Source organism: Cannabis sativa, chromosome 6, assembly GCF_029168945.1.
Source record: "Cannabis sativa cultivar Pink pepper isolate KNU-18-1 chromosome 6, ASM2916894v1, whole genome shotgun sequence".
NCBI classification, from domain to species: domain Eukaryota; kingdom Viridiplantae; phylum Streptophyta; class Magnoliopsida; order Rosales; family Cannabaceae; genus Cannabis; species Cannabis sativa.
The window spans coordinates 29798875-29816072 of NC_083606.1; the positions used below are offsets into that span (position 1 = coordinate 29798875).

Below are 17198 nucleotides of genomic sequence, written 5' to 3' on the forward strand. Positions count from 1 at the left end.
TCATAATCTGTGATTTCTGGTTCCTTATTTTTGTTGTTTTCCAGTTGCTCAACCATCTCCTCTGCCACAAGTTTTGCATAGTCCATGAAGTCAAAACTTTCTCCCCCAAATTCCGGTACTGTAGCTTCAATTATATATTGTTGATTTGTTGAGTCTTCTGTTGTTGCTGCATTGTATTCGATCGGTTGGAAGGCGCTTGTATGTGTAATTAATGAATTGTCATTTCCCAAGAATGATACATTGATGGTTGTTGTTGGGTTGTGGATGACATTCACACACAATGGGTATGTTGTGAAGTCGGGGTCCTTCAGTTTGAGTTGTATGTAGAAATGCAGGCTTTGATCATCCTTTATCCTTAATGGTTGGTATCCTTCCTTCACTTGATATTTCAGTTGCAAAACAGTGTTTTCTTGGTTACACTCCAGGACATCTTTGAGTTTCAGTTGCAAATCTTCATAGTTACAATTGGCTGAAATGTAATGTCCACTGGCTTCATAATTTTCATAATTCATTCGATCATCGAATTGTCCATTGTAGAAGACTAGGAAAGGAATGTCTTTCCTTTCCTGTGTTTTTGCAATGGTTATTAGTGCGAGGCAACGAATTTTAAAACTGGTTTGATTCTGTTATGAAATAGAGTACAAACTTACTTCTATCTCTGTCCCTTTGTTCAAGCATTGTATTTCCTGTCCTGATTCCTGCTTTTGCCATTTTTGTTGTTGTTAATAAACTACAAAGAAACGAGAATAAAACTATTAAGAAACTTCAACAAATATTTCAGTAACTAATCATTTCTCAAACTGTTTTATCCTCTATCTTTTCCAAAATAAATTCATGCAACTGTAAATCAACTTAAAAACCACAATTCTTTTCTCAAAATTACATAGTTCTTACTCATTGTCACTTTTCATCATGTTTATTTGAATCAAATCAATTTCCAATTATTATAAAACTAATTTGCCACCATTTACATAAATCGTACCTTGTATATATGCTAGCTTTTGGTACTCGTCAATTGACACTTCTGCATGATTTGTAAACCATTTTAAAACGATAATGCAACTGTAAGGCAATGCAAAAAATTAAAAAAAGCCTTATTAGTATCATGTGATTCCTTAATTAGAATCAGTTCTTGTTTTTTGTTGTTAGAATCTGAATTTCCTGTTGTACACCAGTGAATCAACCAGAATGCAACTGTGTATGACGTATATCATTGTTGAAAAAAATTTCATTTCATACCTTTTTTTGGATTTCAGGGGGAGCTCCAGATCTGTTCAATACAGATTTACATTGCTTCAATCTTGATTTTCGACGCTCGTTTGAGTGATATTGCACGATAAAAAACCGAAATCAAATGTTTAATTTCGGTTTCTCCACGGTTTTCTGGTCTTTTTTTTTTTAAAAAAATTTCTGTTTAGATCCTTGGATTTGTTCGTTTCCTATTGAAATTCGCCGGAATTTATGGTTGTTCTACGCTCGATCTGGTTTCATTCTGGTTGCGTAGCCGACTGCATCGATGGAGGTTCCTTCATCGTCTCCGTTCGTGACGTGCGGCTGAAAGTATAGGTCAGGTGGTATTTTTGTAATATATTCAATGTGGGCTGTACAAATGTTGATTGGGCTGGCCCACAGTATTTTTGTAATATTTTACCCTTTTTGGAATTTTCCTATTTTTTTCCCTTTAAAAAATATGAGTGACTTAAACATTCATGATATATAATTATTTTAAAATACCGTTTACTAAAATGGTAGTTTACTGAATGACAATTCATTATTTTCAAAAATAATTTTGAAAGTTACTCAAATATATTAATATAACCTAAATAATTAATTGATCATTAAATTGCATACATGTAAGTTTTAGAAGTAACCAAAATGTATCTCAAATTATAAAATATAAAAGTAATATTTTTTTTATGAAAAGTTATTTATTGGTTTATTATGAACATTATAAGTAACCAAAATGTTACTTCTAAAATGCAAGAAAATTAAAAAAAAAAATCGGGATTAGTTTTATTCATGCATATTATTTTGAAATTAAGGTATTTTATAATGACGTGACAAAAGATATTATTATAATTGAAATTTATTAAATTATTTTTATAATTATTTTATATTTTACGTATACTTTTAAAAAAATCCCTTTAATTTTCAATAGGCATTTTCTCTCTAAAAAAAAAAATGAAAGCGACATGTTCTTAAATCGTTTCAACGATATGTGTTTCTGAAGTCAAAAAGTGACGTTTTTGCACCAAAAGTGCTAAACGCAGAAAAACCCTTGCCTGTTACGATTGTCGTTTTGGGTTAGGGTTTTCTGAAACTTCTCCACTATTCTTTCTCAGCCTCAGCTCTGTACGTCCATGGAGTTCGACGGTGGAGACGCCTCTCAAATTACTCGCGAAATAGAAACTCTCAAAGCCACTAGGACCGACATAGACAGTCGAATATCAGCCCTGGAAACTCAGCTTCACGAGATTAATCTTAGTCATGAGAAGAACGCCGTCCTTAACGATGGCTCTTGTCCCCCGATTTCGACCGTTGTTTCGGGCTTCGGTCACGAGTTATCGTCCGATATGATTTATCGTTACAGTCGGCACCTTTTGCTTCCTTCGTTTGGAGTCCAAGGTTCTTGTAAATATATACTTCATATACATAATTCACATAGATATATGTATACGTATGTACTGCATAACACTTTCATTGATTTGCTTATCTAATGTTTTAGTCTGACAGTAAACACGCTACGCAGTGCCGTCTGTTTGATTAAAACTGAACCTTCCAAGTTTCAATATTTGATAGAGTAATGATTGGACACTCGATATAAATTACTAATTCAAGACAAATTATATGTTTTTGTTTTAAAAAAAATTGTAATATCTCTTAATGGGTAGTTGTCAATTTTGTTGTAGGGCAGTCGAATCTCTTAAAGTCATCCATTGTAGTGGTTGGAGCTGGTGGGTTGGGCTCGCCTGCTCTGCTGTATCTTGCTGCTTGTGGTGTTGGTAAGATTTCTATCTCTAGTCTAGGGAGTTGAAAAGAAGATTAGAATACCCTTTTGATTGATATACATCAATTAGCATTTGTTACCACTGTAATTGCTGCAATTTGAACTATTCTGAGTTATCAAGCACTCATTTCTCTTTTGGTTATTATTTGTAGGCCGATTGGGAATTGTCGATCATGATGTGGTTGAGCTTAATAATATGCACAGGCAGGTACAAATTGGCAACCTCCACAACTGTTGGGATGTTTCTAACTTAAAATGCACTTGTTTTGTCTATTTTGTAAGAGAGGGTGATACTCTCAATACGGGAATGATTTCTTGTTTAGATCTTTACATTAGTGAAAATTTTGTAATTATCTTTTCAGTGACATTATTTCTTTATGCTACTAAGGAATGAGCGCAATTGTTTGCGTTCCCTTGGATCGCTAATTGTAAAAAGCTAACTTCAGCTTTTTTTCTTTAGATTATTCATACCGAACAGTATATTGGTCAGCCAAAAGTAAAATCAGCTGCTGCTGCTTGTCGATCGTATGTTTTTATGCCTTTTTTCAATGTTTAATTTCCAGAATTTCTTTTCTGAGTTCATGGTATATTTTTTCCTTTATACTTTCTGACATTTTCTTCATTCAGGGTCAACTCTTCTATTAAAATTGTGGAACACACAGAAGCTTTACGCACCTCCAATGCTTTGGAGATTCTTGGCCAGTATCCCTTATGTTGTTAGGTGTTACTACTTTTAAAATCTTAATCTAATCAGCTGAAAGTTGTGATTTCCCTAATTAATGACATTTCTCAGATATGATATTGTAGTAGATGCAACTGACAATGCACCTAGCCGTTACATGATTAGTGATTGCTGCGTGGTATTAAGGAAGGTAAATTTAATCTGACGATGAGGAAATCAATGCTTTATTTCCTTCACTAGGACCTATGGCTTGAAGGTCCTTAACTGGGAGAGGTTCCATTGGTCCAGCTCCAACTTTATTGGGATCTTTAATTGTGGTTGTTTGGTTCATATTTTGTATATAGATGGCTATTATGATCTTTACACCCGAACTTTTACAACTACCAAATCGTGCTCTCACAACTCTTTTGCCAGTTAAAAATTCCTCTCAAACTATTATAACTACCAAATCGTGCCTTCTCAACTTTTTTTCCCATTAGAAATTCCTCCCGAAATATTGGACTTTTGTTAAGTTTTATCCCATGCGGCTAACAAAATGCTTATGTGGTAGCCATATGATAAAATTTAACAAAAATCTTATATTTCAGCATTGTGAATAGTTTGTAAGGAATTTTTAACGAGAAAAAAAATTCAGGCGGCACTATTGGTAGCAGTAATGGTTTGGGGGCATCCTAGATAGCCAATAAAGAATATAATGTTACTAATATTTGTAGCAAACACAACTTCACACTCGAATAACTGAATTTCTCTGTTGCTTCAAATATCAAAATAACTAATAAGTCTGTCTTCCAAAATGCAGAAACTCAAATGTTGTTGTACAATTTAGCATCATTGCATTATCTAAAGCTTGCTTGTTTTTGTTTTTCTAGATGATTTAACTGGTAAGTTGTTTGGATGCAGCCTCTTGTATCTGGTGCTGCACTGGGACTGGAAGGTCAGGTACCTAATGCAGCAGGCTTTCCACTCTGTCCTAACACTGAAAATATTATTTATAAACTAGGATTATGCTTTAAATTGTAATTATTTTTCATGCGAAATTCTCGAAATTTCCAACAACTTGTCCATATATATTATGCAGCTCACAGTGTACAATTACAACGGTGGTCCATGCTACCGATGTTTATTTCCCACTCCACCACCTTCAACAGCATGCCAAAGATGCGCTGACAGTGGTGTTTTGGGAGTTGGTGAGTCATTGTTGAAACACAATTTCACTGGTTCATTATTAATTGGTTGAAAGTTGAAACTAGTGTAAAGTAAATGAGTTCATGAAATAAATAAGGGTAGGTATACAAGTGGATTTTTCTAACAACCAGCAGAGGAAAACATATTTATGACATAGTTTCCAAACTTGTTGCATTAGTTCACAAGTGATTATTTTTTTTTGTTTTTTTTTGAGAAAAGGTGCCCAAGTGATTGAGACATGGAAATTATGCACATTTTAACAGCTAGAACATCATGCAAAGTTTTTTTGTTAAATTTAATTCTAATCTTTTTCAGATCCTGGAGTCTTACTTACATTTATGTTTCTTTATTTCAGTGCCTGGTGTAATTGGCTGCCTCCAAGCTCTAGAGGCAATTAAGATTGCAAGTGCAGTTGGTGAACCTCTCTCAGGAAGGATGCTTCTTCTTGATGCATTGTCAGCACGAATTAGAATTGTATGTTTTTCTTAAGATAAAAATCTTCATCTTGATGCATTGATAGGAAATATTAAATCTTGTGCGAAAGGTGAAAAGTTAACTAGACAAGATAGAACTTTTTTTTTTGCTGCAATGAAAAAAAAAAGGATTAGTGCCACTTGAGTCTAGCTAAGGTGATGTGGTGTGTGTTGTGTTAGATGTTTGGGGTTCAACCTAGCTGGACTAATTTAACAAATGGGATCTACTAACTCTTTGTTGAGCTTGGATTTTAGGGAGGAAAATAAATTTATTCCAAGCGATTTCATTTCTTTTTTTTTTTTTTTAAGATTCAAACCATAAATGGTCATATATATGAGATAGGAATTTAATCTTGTCAAATTGATACTTTGCAAAGAAAGAGCCAAACAATAGCAACAATGGATACAACTGATATATTGGTATTGAAAAACAAAGTGAACAAGGTAGCTGGTATTCGAGAGACCCAACACTTTCCCAAGAGCTAATGCTCACTTAGCCAAACAATTCTATCCCCTCCCCTTCACTACTCTATATAGCACAAATCCCTCTCTTTACAATTACTCAATTACCTATCAATACCGGTTGCCCAAAATTCATCTTTTCCTCAAGATAGCTGCAAACTTTGTAGGCACAAACCTTGCTCGACCTCTGTCAAAGAACCAAGCCAACAAATGAATTTGGTGAGCCACTTACGTGTCGTACCGATGAGGAATGCTTGCTGGTGACCATTTGTGGCACACCTCAAACTGAAAGCTTGCTTACTGCAGCAAAGGGTTGGTTATGGATTCCTTTGATATATGCTTATCCTCTTTCAAAGAACCAATGAACAAATCTTGCCCAGACCAACCATTCTCGAGAAGACGTTGGAACAAGAAACTTTGGCCATTGCCCTTTTTCAAAAATCCAGCGAGTAGTTTTGTAATCCCCTCCTCGTCATACAATGAATCTAAAGTTATAACCCAGCTAGTAGATGCATTTGGTGAGCCACTGCCATGATGTGCTCATAAGGTGACCTTTGGTAACACATCTATTAAATGCAAAGCGAAAACTGAGAGTTTGTTAGTGCGTCCCCTGTCAAAAACCCAAAAGCAACCACTCTCGATGGATGAATGAGAGAAACAAGATATACACACCCAAAATCCATATCTATGCTTCCAATGGAATACTTTAGTACATATTTTTTTGTTGGTGCTCTTGCCCAAAACCAATAAAAAAGTAAAAAGGGATAAGAGAAAAAATTCCTAGGAATTAGGGATTGGAAGATTGAGTTTTTATCTTGGGTTGACACAACCACTATGTTTCTCTTTCCTTCGTCAAAATCCATGTCGATGTACTCCCTTTCTCATTGAAGTAGAATTTTGATCGTTTTCCCTTCCCTCTTGCCACCCTTACGGCGGCAGTCACCACCTGAATAGTTGCCGAATTCCCTAGGTTTACGTTTGCCAATCACAATCCCTCACTTGTGATCGTGCGATAAATTGAAGTCGTACTTGGCTAGATCCCACGTTGCTAATATGTGATCTAAATTAAACCATCGACCTTTTGTCTTTCTTACTAGGCCAACCTCATGGGTTTTTATCAGTCTTAGGTCAGGAGAGAATCACCCAAAATCTTAGTGCCTCAGTAACAATTGCTATTTCCCCGCGATTTTGACCGACATTACGAGAAGATCTTGCTGCTCTAGTTTGGGAATCGCGGTCGCCCACGTGGCTTATCTGGCGAGAAGAGTGTCTTTGGCACTGTTTGTCGTTCTTCTTCAGCGTCATCTCCGACACCTCTTCCTTCTCCAGCCACCGACCATATTCATATGCTGAAACATGATCCACATGTCAATCTCTTATACCACTCATCCTTCTCTTTACCAATTTGAAGTTGTGACTTTAGTTGTTCCACTATTAGTGCTTTGATAACCACATCTGATAGTGTCTGCAGTCTATGTTGTTGCACCTTAACTGTGAATTTTGCCTTGAATTTTCCAAAGAAAAAGTCATCGGAATACCAGGCAGCTGTGTCGCAATCTGATTGAACTGAACCCAAAACTCTGTCACATAATCATCGTATCGAAGCACCATCAACTTATTGTACGGGTCATCTTCTATTCGACTACAACAATTAATGATCGTGGTTAGAAACTCCAACCAGTTTGTGATCAGATCTTATTCTTCTACTGCTTGAAACCATCACCAAGAAACTCCTTTCAGACATGCTTTAGCAACCAGGACTTTCATGCTTTCATGAATCCACTAACAACGAAAATACTCTTCAATGTTAGTGATCCATGCAAATGAATCATTGCCGTGAAAAATGGGCTTTGAGTTCTCCATGGCCATCAGAATGATGTGATCTATTTACTTGCAACAATGGAAAATACAACCGATAACAAGGTAGTTGGGTGTTCGAGAGACCTAACACTCTCCCAAGAGCTAATGCTCGCTTAACCAAACAATTCTCTCCCCCCTTGACTACTCACTCATATATATAGCACAAATCCCTCCCATTACAATTACTCGATCACCCTCTTTATTTATCCTAAAGCCTATCAATATAATATTTTGGCTTTTAGAAAGTTCGAGAGTTAAATTTAATGTAATTTTATCAAATTTAGATTTTTATAGATATATGCAAAGAATCTCATGATTTTTTCTCTCAAAATTTTTCTCAGGTAAAATTTGAATTCAAATTCAAATTATCGCAATACTTACCAGGCAGCTGTATTGGAATTCTAATTGAACTAAACTCAGAAATCTATTACAAAATCATCATATTGAAGTAGGACTGAGCATAAAATTTATAAACCCAAAAAAATTGTTCAAACCGATCTACCAAACACCATTGGAATTGAAACCGAAAAAATCGCTTACGGTTAAAACTGCTATTGAACGGTCGGTTTTTTTCGATAATGAAACGACCAAAGAAACTGAAATCGACCATTAGTTTAGGTTTATTAATTTGTTAAGTTTAAACTTTTTGACTTTATTATATGTATATGGTACACTATTTGATAATTATAATAATATATATTAACATTATATTAGTGTACATAGATTAAAAAAAAGTTATTATACTTAATATTACTATTCTCTTTCTCCAACTCAACCCACTCACTCGACTCTCTTCTGTCGTCTCTCTCCATTTTCCATCCAAGGCCAAGTCCCAAAGCTGCTTCTCTCTTCCATACATTCATATTCTCATTTCTCATTTTGTCTCACAAATTACAATATCTCATTTTCTCAAAAATTTCAAGCAGCCTTTTTCCTCTATAACTCAATATCTCTTTGAACAATTAATTTGCGTGGTTGTAATTGTAGAATGCAGAATAATAGCACATAATAGATTTGATTATATTTTTCAAAGACAAAAAAAAAAGGTTTGGTTTTGGCGGTTTGAACTGACCAGACCGCGATTCACATTGGTCGCTTCTAAAAAGGTTTCTGGATTGGTCAGTCGATTTTCAGATTGCACCAATTCAAGTCGAAAACCGAAATTTGAATTTTTATATGAGAAAAAACTGACCAAATTGACCGATGCTCAGTTCTATATCGAAGCGTCTTCAACTTATCGTACGAATCATCTTTGTTTCTACTGCAGCAATTAAAGATCTTAAAAACTCTAACCAACTCCTTATCGGATCTTATTCTTTTACCGCTTGAAACCATCGCCAAGAAACTCCTTGAGACGTGCTTTAGCAACAGGGACCTTCATGCTTTCACGAATCCGATAACGAAAATACTTTTCAATGCTAGTGACCCATGCAAATGAAATGGATCATTACCGCGAATAATGGGTTTTGAGTTCTCCATGGCCGGATTGACCTGCTCTAATACCATTTGATTGGAATTTGATCCAGTCAAACTGATACTTTGCAAAGAAAGAGCTAAACAATAGTAGTTGAGTATTTGAGAGACCTGTCTCTCTTCCAAGATCTAATACTCAACCAAACAATTCTCTCCCCTCCTCCTCTAACTACTCATTCATATATATAGCACAAATCTCTCCCATTACAATTACCCAATCACCCTTATTATTTATCCTAAAGTCTGTCAATATAATATTTTGTTTTCAAAAAGTTTGACAGTTAAATTTAATGTAGTTTTATCAAATTTAGATTTTTATAGATATATGCAAAGAACCTCATGATTTTTTCTCTCACAAAATTTCTCTTGTAAAAGTTGAATTCAAAGAAAGCCCAACTGTTTTTGTAAAAGAATTGCTAAAAAGACAATTGTTTGAATATGAGTAGCGTTTTGTTAGATAAATAAGTTTGGGTGATCTGATTTTGCTATGGCCTCATTTTGTCCCACATTATGTTCTAATCAAATAACAGACTTCTACCATATTTTATTTATTGCTTTATTTCTCAGCTCCCTCTTTTGTGTTATGTGTACTTATGAAGTGTAATTTGCAATGTAGGTCACCATCAGGGGAAGGTCATTGCAATGTGAAGTCTGTGGTGAAAATTCATCATTCACTAACAAAAAATTTAAGGAATTTAATTATGAGAAGTTCACTCAGACTCCACTGTCTTCGGTACACATTTACTACCTTTTCCTTTTGTCTACTAACTAAGTAATAATTACGGATACTCTAATATGGGCGTTCAATTTTTGCAGTCACCTATGAAATTAAATTTACTTGAGGAAGATTCCAGAATAAGCACCACAGAATTAAAGGAGAAAATAGTTAAAGGTGAAGCATATGTATTGGTTGACGTTCGTCCAGAACACCATTTCAAGATTGTTTCTCTTCCTGGGTCCTTGAACATCCCTCTCCGAAGTTTGGAGGCTAGGCTTCCTGAAATCTCTTCAGCTTTAGAGGAAGAGAGTAATAAAGCAGGGTCTGGTTCAGGTGCCCAATTATATGTAATGTGTAGACGAGGTAATGATTCTCAGAGGGCTGTTCAGTCCCTTCACAAATTGGGTTTCACTTCAGCCAAGGATATCCTTGGGGGACTAGAGGGTTGGGCCAGGGATGTGGATCCAAACTTGCCTATGTATTAGCAGATTTACTTCTTCTTGGTACTTCTTAATTGATGAACAATGTAGACTTGAAAGACTAATATATTTATATGTTTTTTTTGGCTACATATTTTGTTAATTATGAACTAACTATAGTTTTGGTATGTAATTTATTTTATGCATCTGCACATGCTCTCATCATATTAAAAAAAAGCTTCTATAGAATGATATTTTTATTGCTTCTGATAGTTATAGTTTAAAGTACCAAGAAGCTTAAATTTATTAATCCTATAGCATCACTTTAACTTGAGCAAAAACTCACAGTTAACAAAACAGGTTTAAACGACAACGCTTTGCCTCACCACCCAACTAGCAAGAGTTTAAGGAGAGCCATTCTGATATAGAGGCCATTCTTTGCTTGTCGAAAATAAGCAGTCCTTGGATCCGAATCAACATCAACAATAATTTAAAATTGTTAATGTTCGGAAAAGAAAGACCAAATTGTAATGTCAGTAAAACAGTAACATAAAATGCTAAGCTAAAGCTGTCTTACACAGCTAAAAGACATGTTCAGTTGGTTGCCAATTATTTGACCATGTTAACATTCAAATATAGACAGCTCAACTGGTGTTACGATGGCATTTTAACACTAGCAGGATTTTTTCAATAGCTATACATATCACTCAAAGTCAAAAGTACATTCTTTGATCTCACAAGCAGAATTAGATTACCGTAATTGAGAGGCCAATAATCTGATAAGACAGTTCAACCAAAGAACCAACAGAAGAGGCCAAGATATGAGATCTACTTTAAAGAAGACTTGCTGATATAAGGGAGGGTCTATCGACATGATGATCAACTTAGTTTCTCAGGAACTAGGACAAATCTTCCCTTGATAGGGGGAGGACTGACCTTTCCTCAATGGTCAAATGGCGAAAATAGCCAAATCTTGGCAACTAGCGGTATGGGGGGCCGACCAGGGATCTTTGGCTTGGCAACAACACCCATTGTACAGCTAATGGCCATCGAACCATCAACAGGAGCATCGTTGGCTGACTAGAGTACAACACTTCCTCCCCAAGGGGAGTGAGGTGCCTAGAGGTTTATCTTCAACTGACAAGGACTGAGAGCGGGTGGAAACACCCAAAATGGCGATTCAATAAGTGAAACTGATAACTTCAGACATCTAGATCCACTAAACTCTAGAAATTGGTGTGATATACCTCCTGTCAACACATCCAACATCAGTTGACTGTAGGATCACTGGCGGCCAGACCCTGCCCTTTGTAGTTCTGGCTGACCATGGAGGAATACTAGGCGGCCACACCCTAACCAATTCAGGTCTGGCCAGCCAAGCACAACTGCCAGGTGTAGGCCTGGCTTGCCAAGGTCAGCTCTCGTACTTGGGAATGGCTGACCAGAGTGTACAATTTAGCACAGGTCTAGCCGACCTTCACCATACCCTCTCAAAGGGTATAGCCGGCCAGCCCCTTGTTGGGTTTTCTGCCCTAAATAAAACCCATTTCAATATAATCAGATTTACTAATTAATAAAAGATTAGAAATCATTTTATGTTGCATAGTTCACATGATTTATTTCATGATTATATATTTAATGTATAAATTCTATTAAGTTCAAAACATATATATATATATATATATATGTTCATGATTATAGTGTCGTCAGCATAATAGAGTATAATCATGATTATATGCTCAAAATTTAATTCCCATGATTTGTCAGTTCACTAGATTTAGACTGGCATGATAATCGGCGATAAGGTATACTTACACCTTGTATAAGTGTTATGTCCTTTCCAGGGCATTGGCAAACTTTACCAGTATTAGATGTATGGAGTATACATTGGATTGGACCAATATTGAACTTGGATAAGATATCATAAACTTACCATTATATCTTTCTAAGTCAATATCACTGGTTGATCTTTGGTCTATTGATCGTAATCCTGATATGGTAGGTTGAGCTTAGTTGTATTATTTATCTTCATCAAGTTGTTCATGGAAGCTAACCAATGGTTCTAACGGATACTTACATCTTGGGAACATGGTAGTTCAATTGAGTGGGAGCACTGATCATAGATATAGAATTTATAACTTTTATAAGTATTTAGAAGTGAAACGATGATTTCCTTCGAGCTTGGCTGAATAGAGAGAAATGATTGAGATCTCATTTCAGTAATTATATTAGTTTACTGAAATATTATTTATAGGTAACTAAGTGTTTTAAGGATAAAATACATTGAAGGGTAGAGCGGTAAATAAGATCATCTTTACAGGGATTGTAAACAAAATATGATGTAAAACCAACTAATTACAACTTATTGTAAAAGGAAAAATATTCAATTTTAAAATAATTGTAATTAAACCTGCCTAAAATAACACTACTATTACTAGAAAATTGCTTACAAGAAATGTAATATATTAAAAAGTGGCTTGAATAACTAATCCCCACTAGTCAAGTTTTTCCCAATTGCTACAGGCTTGCTATAGCATTACTTTAGCAATTTTGCACAGAGATAACATAAATTCTTCTATGTTTTTGAAAATTTTCCAAAACTCACCAATTAAGTTCTACTACTTAAATCAATATATTCCTATATCAACCAGATTGAAGAACAACATTTAAACATCAATTTTCAAGTTATGCAAGGCAAATAAAATATTCCTATTCCATTTACTAAGAAAAACCTAATACTAGGAATTAATTTGCTTCATCCAAGTTGTAACTACTAGATCAAGCCTTTCTAGAACCAGATCTAGCTTAGTAAATTGTTACTCATGGCCAAAAAATAACAATTAATAAACAACAAGCTTACTTGAATGAACAAAGGCAAAGTTGCTAAAATTTGCTTAAAATTAATCATACCAAACATAGGGGTTCATAGCCATTCAAGCCTCAAGAAGTCTAGCTCATGTTCAAATCAAAAAATAAAATCTAAAATCGAAATTATTCATCCAGAGATCATCAGAAACCCGAAGAACAGATCCCTTGCTCTCTCAAACAACATACATTGATCAAGTGTTAGAGAGATTCTCAATGACAAATACCAAAGGGGCAGTGATGCCTTCTAGACATAGTATTCGTCTATCTAAGGAACAGTCTCCCACTGATCCTCAAGAGATAGAGGACATGAGAAGGGTTCCTTATGCTTCAGCAGTTTGAAGTCTAATGTATGCAATGTTATGCACTAGACCTGACATTTGCTATGCAGTAGGAATTGTGAGCAGGTATCAGACAAATCTAGGGGAGGAACATTGGACTGCAATTAAGCATATTATGAAGTACTTGAAAAGTACAAGGCATTATGTGTTAATCTACAAGGGTGGTGCTTTAAATCCCATAGACTATACCGACTCAAATTTCCAAGCTTGTCTTGATGATAGGAAGTCTACATCTGGGATGGTATTTACTCTTGGGGGTGGAGCAGTTGTTTGGAGAACTGCTAAACAAACCGCAATGTCAGACTCTACCATGAAGGCCGAATACATAGTTGCTGCCGAGGCTGCTAAGGAACTAGTATGTTTTAGAAAGTTTCTTTCAGGACTTGGTGTTGTTCCTTGAATGGAAAAACCACTGGTTTTACTTTGTGATAACACTGGAGCTATAGCCAACAGTAAAGAGCCTCAAAGCCACAAAAGAAGCAAACACATAGAGAGAAAATATCATATCATCAGAGAATATGTTGGAAGAGGGGATGTACTGGTGGAGAAAGTGGATACAGAAGACAACTTAGTTGATCCATTCACCAATGTTTTGACTGTAACTACATTTGAAAAGCACACACTAAATTTAGAATTAATTGAGATGTACTGATAGTTTTATGTTAGTGCAAGTGAGAGTTTGTTGGGCTTTGTGCCCTAAATAAAACTCTATTTCAATGTAATCTTTTCTATTTAATTATCAATAAAGAAACAAATTTATTTTCATTACTTATTTTGTGTGTTATTTTGTTCATGTGATCATTTATTAATTTATTTGATTTATAAATTCATCCGAATTCTTATCACATTGATATTCTTGTTTATTGTGTTGTCAACACAGTGGAAAGTAATCAAGATTGTGTGATTAAATGTATTCTTATGATTTATCAGTACACAGGGTATAACTGATAGGATAATCTACAATGTAGTTTACTTGCACCTTGGAAAAGTGATATGTCCTTTCCAGGGCATTGATTAAAGTAAGCTTGGGTTGGATGTATGGAGTATGCATCGTAAGGGGCCGATAATGAACTTGAATCAGATATGATAAACTTACCGTAATATCTATTCAATTCAATATCACCTAGTTGATCTTAGATCAAATGATCTCAATCCTGAGATGGTTAAGTTCTAGTCCAGTTGCATTATTTGTGTTCTTAAGTCTGTTCGTTAAAGTTGACTTAATGGCTCTTCTCGTGACATATAGGTTAAGGACATGGTAGTTCAATTGAGTGGGAGCGCTAATCATAGATACAAAATCTATAGCTTCTATCCGGATATAGAAGTCAAACGATGATTTCCTTCGAGCATGGCTTAATAGAGATAATGTTGGGTTTTGTGCCCTAAATAAAACACATTTTAATATAATCAAATTTACTAATTAATAAAGAACAGAAATCACATTTTATGTTGCATGGTTCACATGATTTATTTCATGATTGTTTAATGTATAAATTCTATTAAGTCCAGAACATATGTATTTGTTAATGATTATAGTGTTGTCAGCACAGTGGAATATAATCTTGATTATATATTTGAAAGTTTAATTCCCTGATTTGTCAGTTCACTGGATTTAGACTGGCATGATAATCAGCGATAGGTGCGCTTACACCTTGGATAAGTGTTATGTCCTTTCCAGGGCATTGGCAAAGTTTACCAGTATCGGATGTATGGAGTATACATTGGAAGGGACCAATATTGAACTTTGATTAGATATGTTAAATTTACCGTAATATCTATTCAATTCAATATCACCTAGTTGATCCTAGATCAAATGATCTTAATCCTGATATGTTTAGGTTCGATCTCAAGAGTATTATACATGTTCTTTGATTTGTTAGTTAAGCCTACCTTTTGGTCAGGGTGATACGTACATTTTGGGAACATGGTAGTACAATTGAGTGGGAGCGCTAATCATAAACATGGAATCTATAGCTTCTATAGGTATTTAGAAGTGAAACGACGATTTCCTTCGAGCTTGCTAAATAGAGATAAATGATAGAGCGCTCATTTTAGTGACTATATTAGTTCACAATAATATCGTTTATAGGTGGCAAGTATTTTAAGGATAAAATACATTGAAAGGGTGTAACGGTAATTTTATCCCTATGCAATGTAGATCATCTATAGAGGATTATTGATTATTGAGATTATTACAATGGATAATTAATAGCGTATCTATATCGTGGAACATATAGAGCGTTCTATATGACTGAGAGTGCAATTCCAAGTTCTATGCGTGGATGCAACAAAGAATTAATAAGTTAGTGGATTTACTTGGTAAATTCTAGTCTGCTTATTGGAAGCTCGGTTATATAGGCCCATGGTCCCCATACTAGTTGAGACCATACTGCTTGTAAGACTCAGTTAATTGATTTTGATTAATCAATTACAATTCTAAATTTAGATTATGTCTAGTTTATGAATTTTCACTAAGCAAGGGCAAAATTGTGAAGAAAAGAGATTCTAGGTTTTATTTATTAATTAAGAGACTTTATTCGTCTAATTAATAAATATATTAAATGACAATATTATTTAATAATTAATTTTTAGTTATTAAATAATTGGAATTGACATTTAAGTGGTTAAATTGGAAAATTGGAGTTTTTGAGAAAATGGGATGGAAAAATTGTTGGAAATTATTTTACCAGGATCTTAGATCTACTCACAAGTATGTTGATTAACACCCTAAATATGAACTTTCTAAAACGATGAAATAAACACATATAAAGTTTAGTAAACCTTACATTGGGTGCAGCGGAATATAATGACTCCTTTCGTTCAGATATCTAGCCCTTGATTCCTTTCTGTAGCAGAGCATTATCAATATCTGAACCTGGATCTCTTTCTCTGATTCTTTAGTGCTGAAACTCCTTCTTGCTGAAAGTCTTTCTTCACGATCTTCCTCACTATGATTTAGGTATCACTTGCTGTGTGTGGGCACTACTCTAATCACTAAGTGGTTCGAAAATTCAAGGAAGAAGAAAGAGAGAGAAGTGGCAGCTAGGTAAAGAGAGAGAAGGCTCAGGTTTTTCTCTGAAGGAAAAAGTAGAAAGTTTAGTGTAAATTTCCTGAAGCCTTCACTATCTATTTATAGCATTCCACTAGGGTTAGGTTTGAATTATTTGGCATTAAAATAATGAAAATATCAGTTTAAAAAATCATTCCAAGTGGCCGGCCATGTAGTGTAATGGGCCTTACTTGGATTTTGCAGTTTTCTCAATTCTGCATCTGATTTTCTCAAAAACGCCAATTTTCTAATTCAACCATTTAAATGCCAATTCTTACTATTTAATAACTATAAATAATTATTAAATAATATTGTCATTTATCATATTTATTAATTGAACCATACAAAGTATCATAATTAACAAATATGCCCCTAAAACTCTTTCTTTACAATTTCGCCCTTACTTAGTGAAAAATTCACAAATAGACATAGTCTAATTTGAGAATTATAATTGATTAATCAAAACCAAATATATGAGTCTTACAAGCAATATTATCAACTAGTGGGGGAACCATGGGTCTGTATAACCGAGCTTCTAATAAGCAGATCAAGAATTTATTACCTAAATTCACTGACTTATTAATTCTTCGTTGAATCCATGCATAGAACTTAGAATTGCACTCTCAGTATATAGAATGATCTATATGTTCCACCATATAGACAC

At 34.7% G+C, this 17198-nt stretch overlaps 1 protein-coding gene across 1 annotated transcript; it reads left to right on the plus strand.

Annotated features, from left to right (window-relative positions):
• The first annotated feature begins 2188 nt into the window (after positions 1-2188).
• Positions 2189-10429, plus strand: LOC115725452 (adenylyltransferase and sulfurtransferase MOCS3). The gene is made up of 11 exons (XM_030654980.2): positions 2189-2625; positions 2910-3002; positions 3160-3215; positions 3468-3532; positions 3635-3709; positions 3801-3879; positions 4590-4628; positions 4768-4876; positions 5230-5348; positions 9759-9875; positions 9959-10429. The coding sequence occupies exons 1-11, from the start codon at positions 2361-2363 to the stop codon at positions 10343-10345; spliced, it is 1404 nt and encodes a 467-aa protein (XP_030510840.1). The 5' UTR covers positions 2189-2360; the 3' UTR covers positions 10346-10429.
• Positions 10430-17198: the final 6769 nt, after the last annotated feature.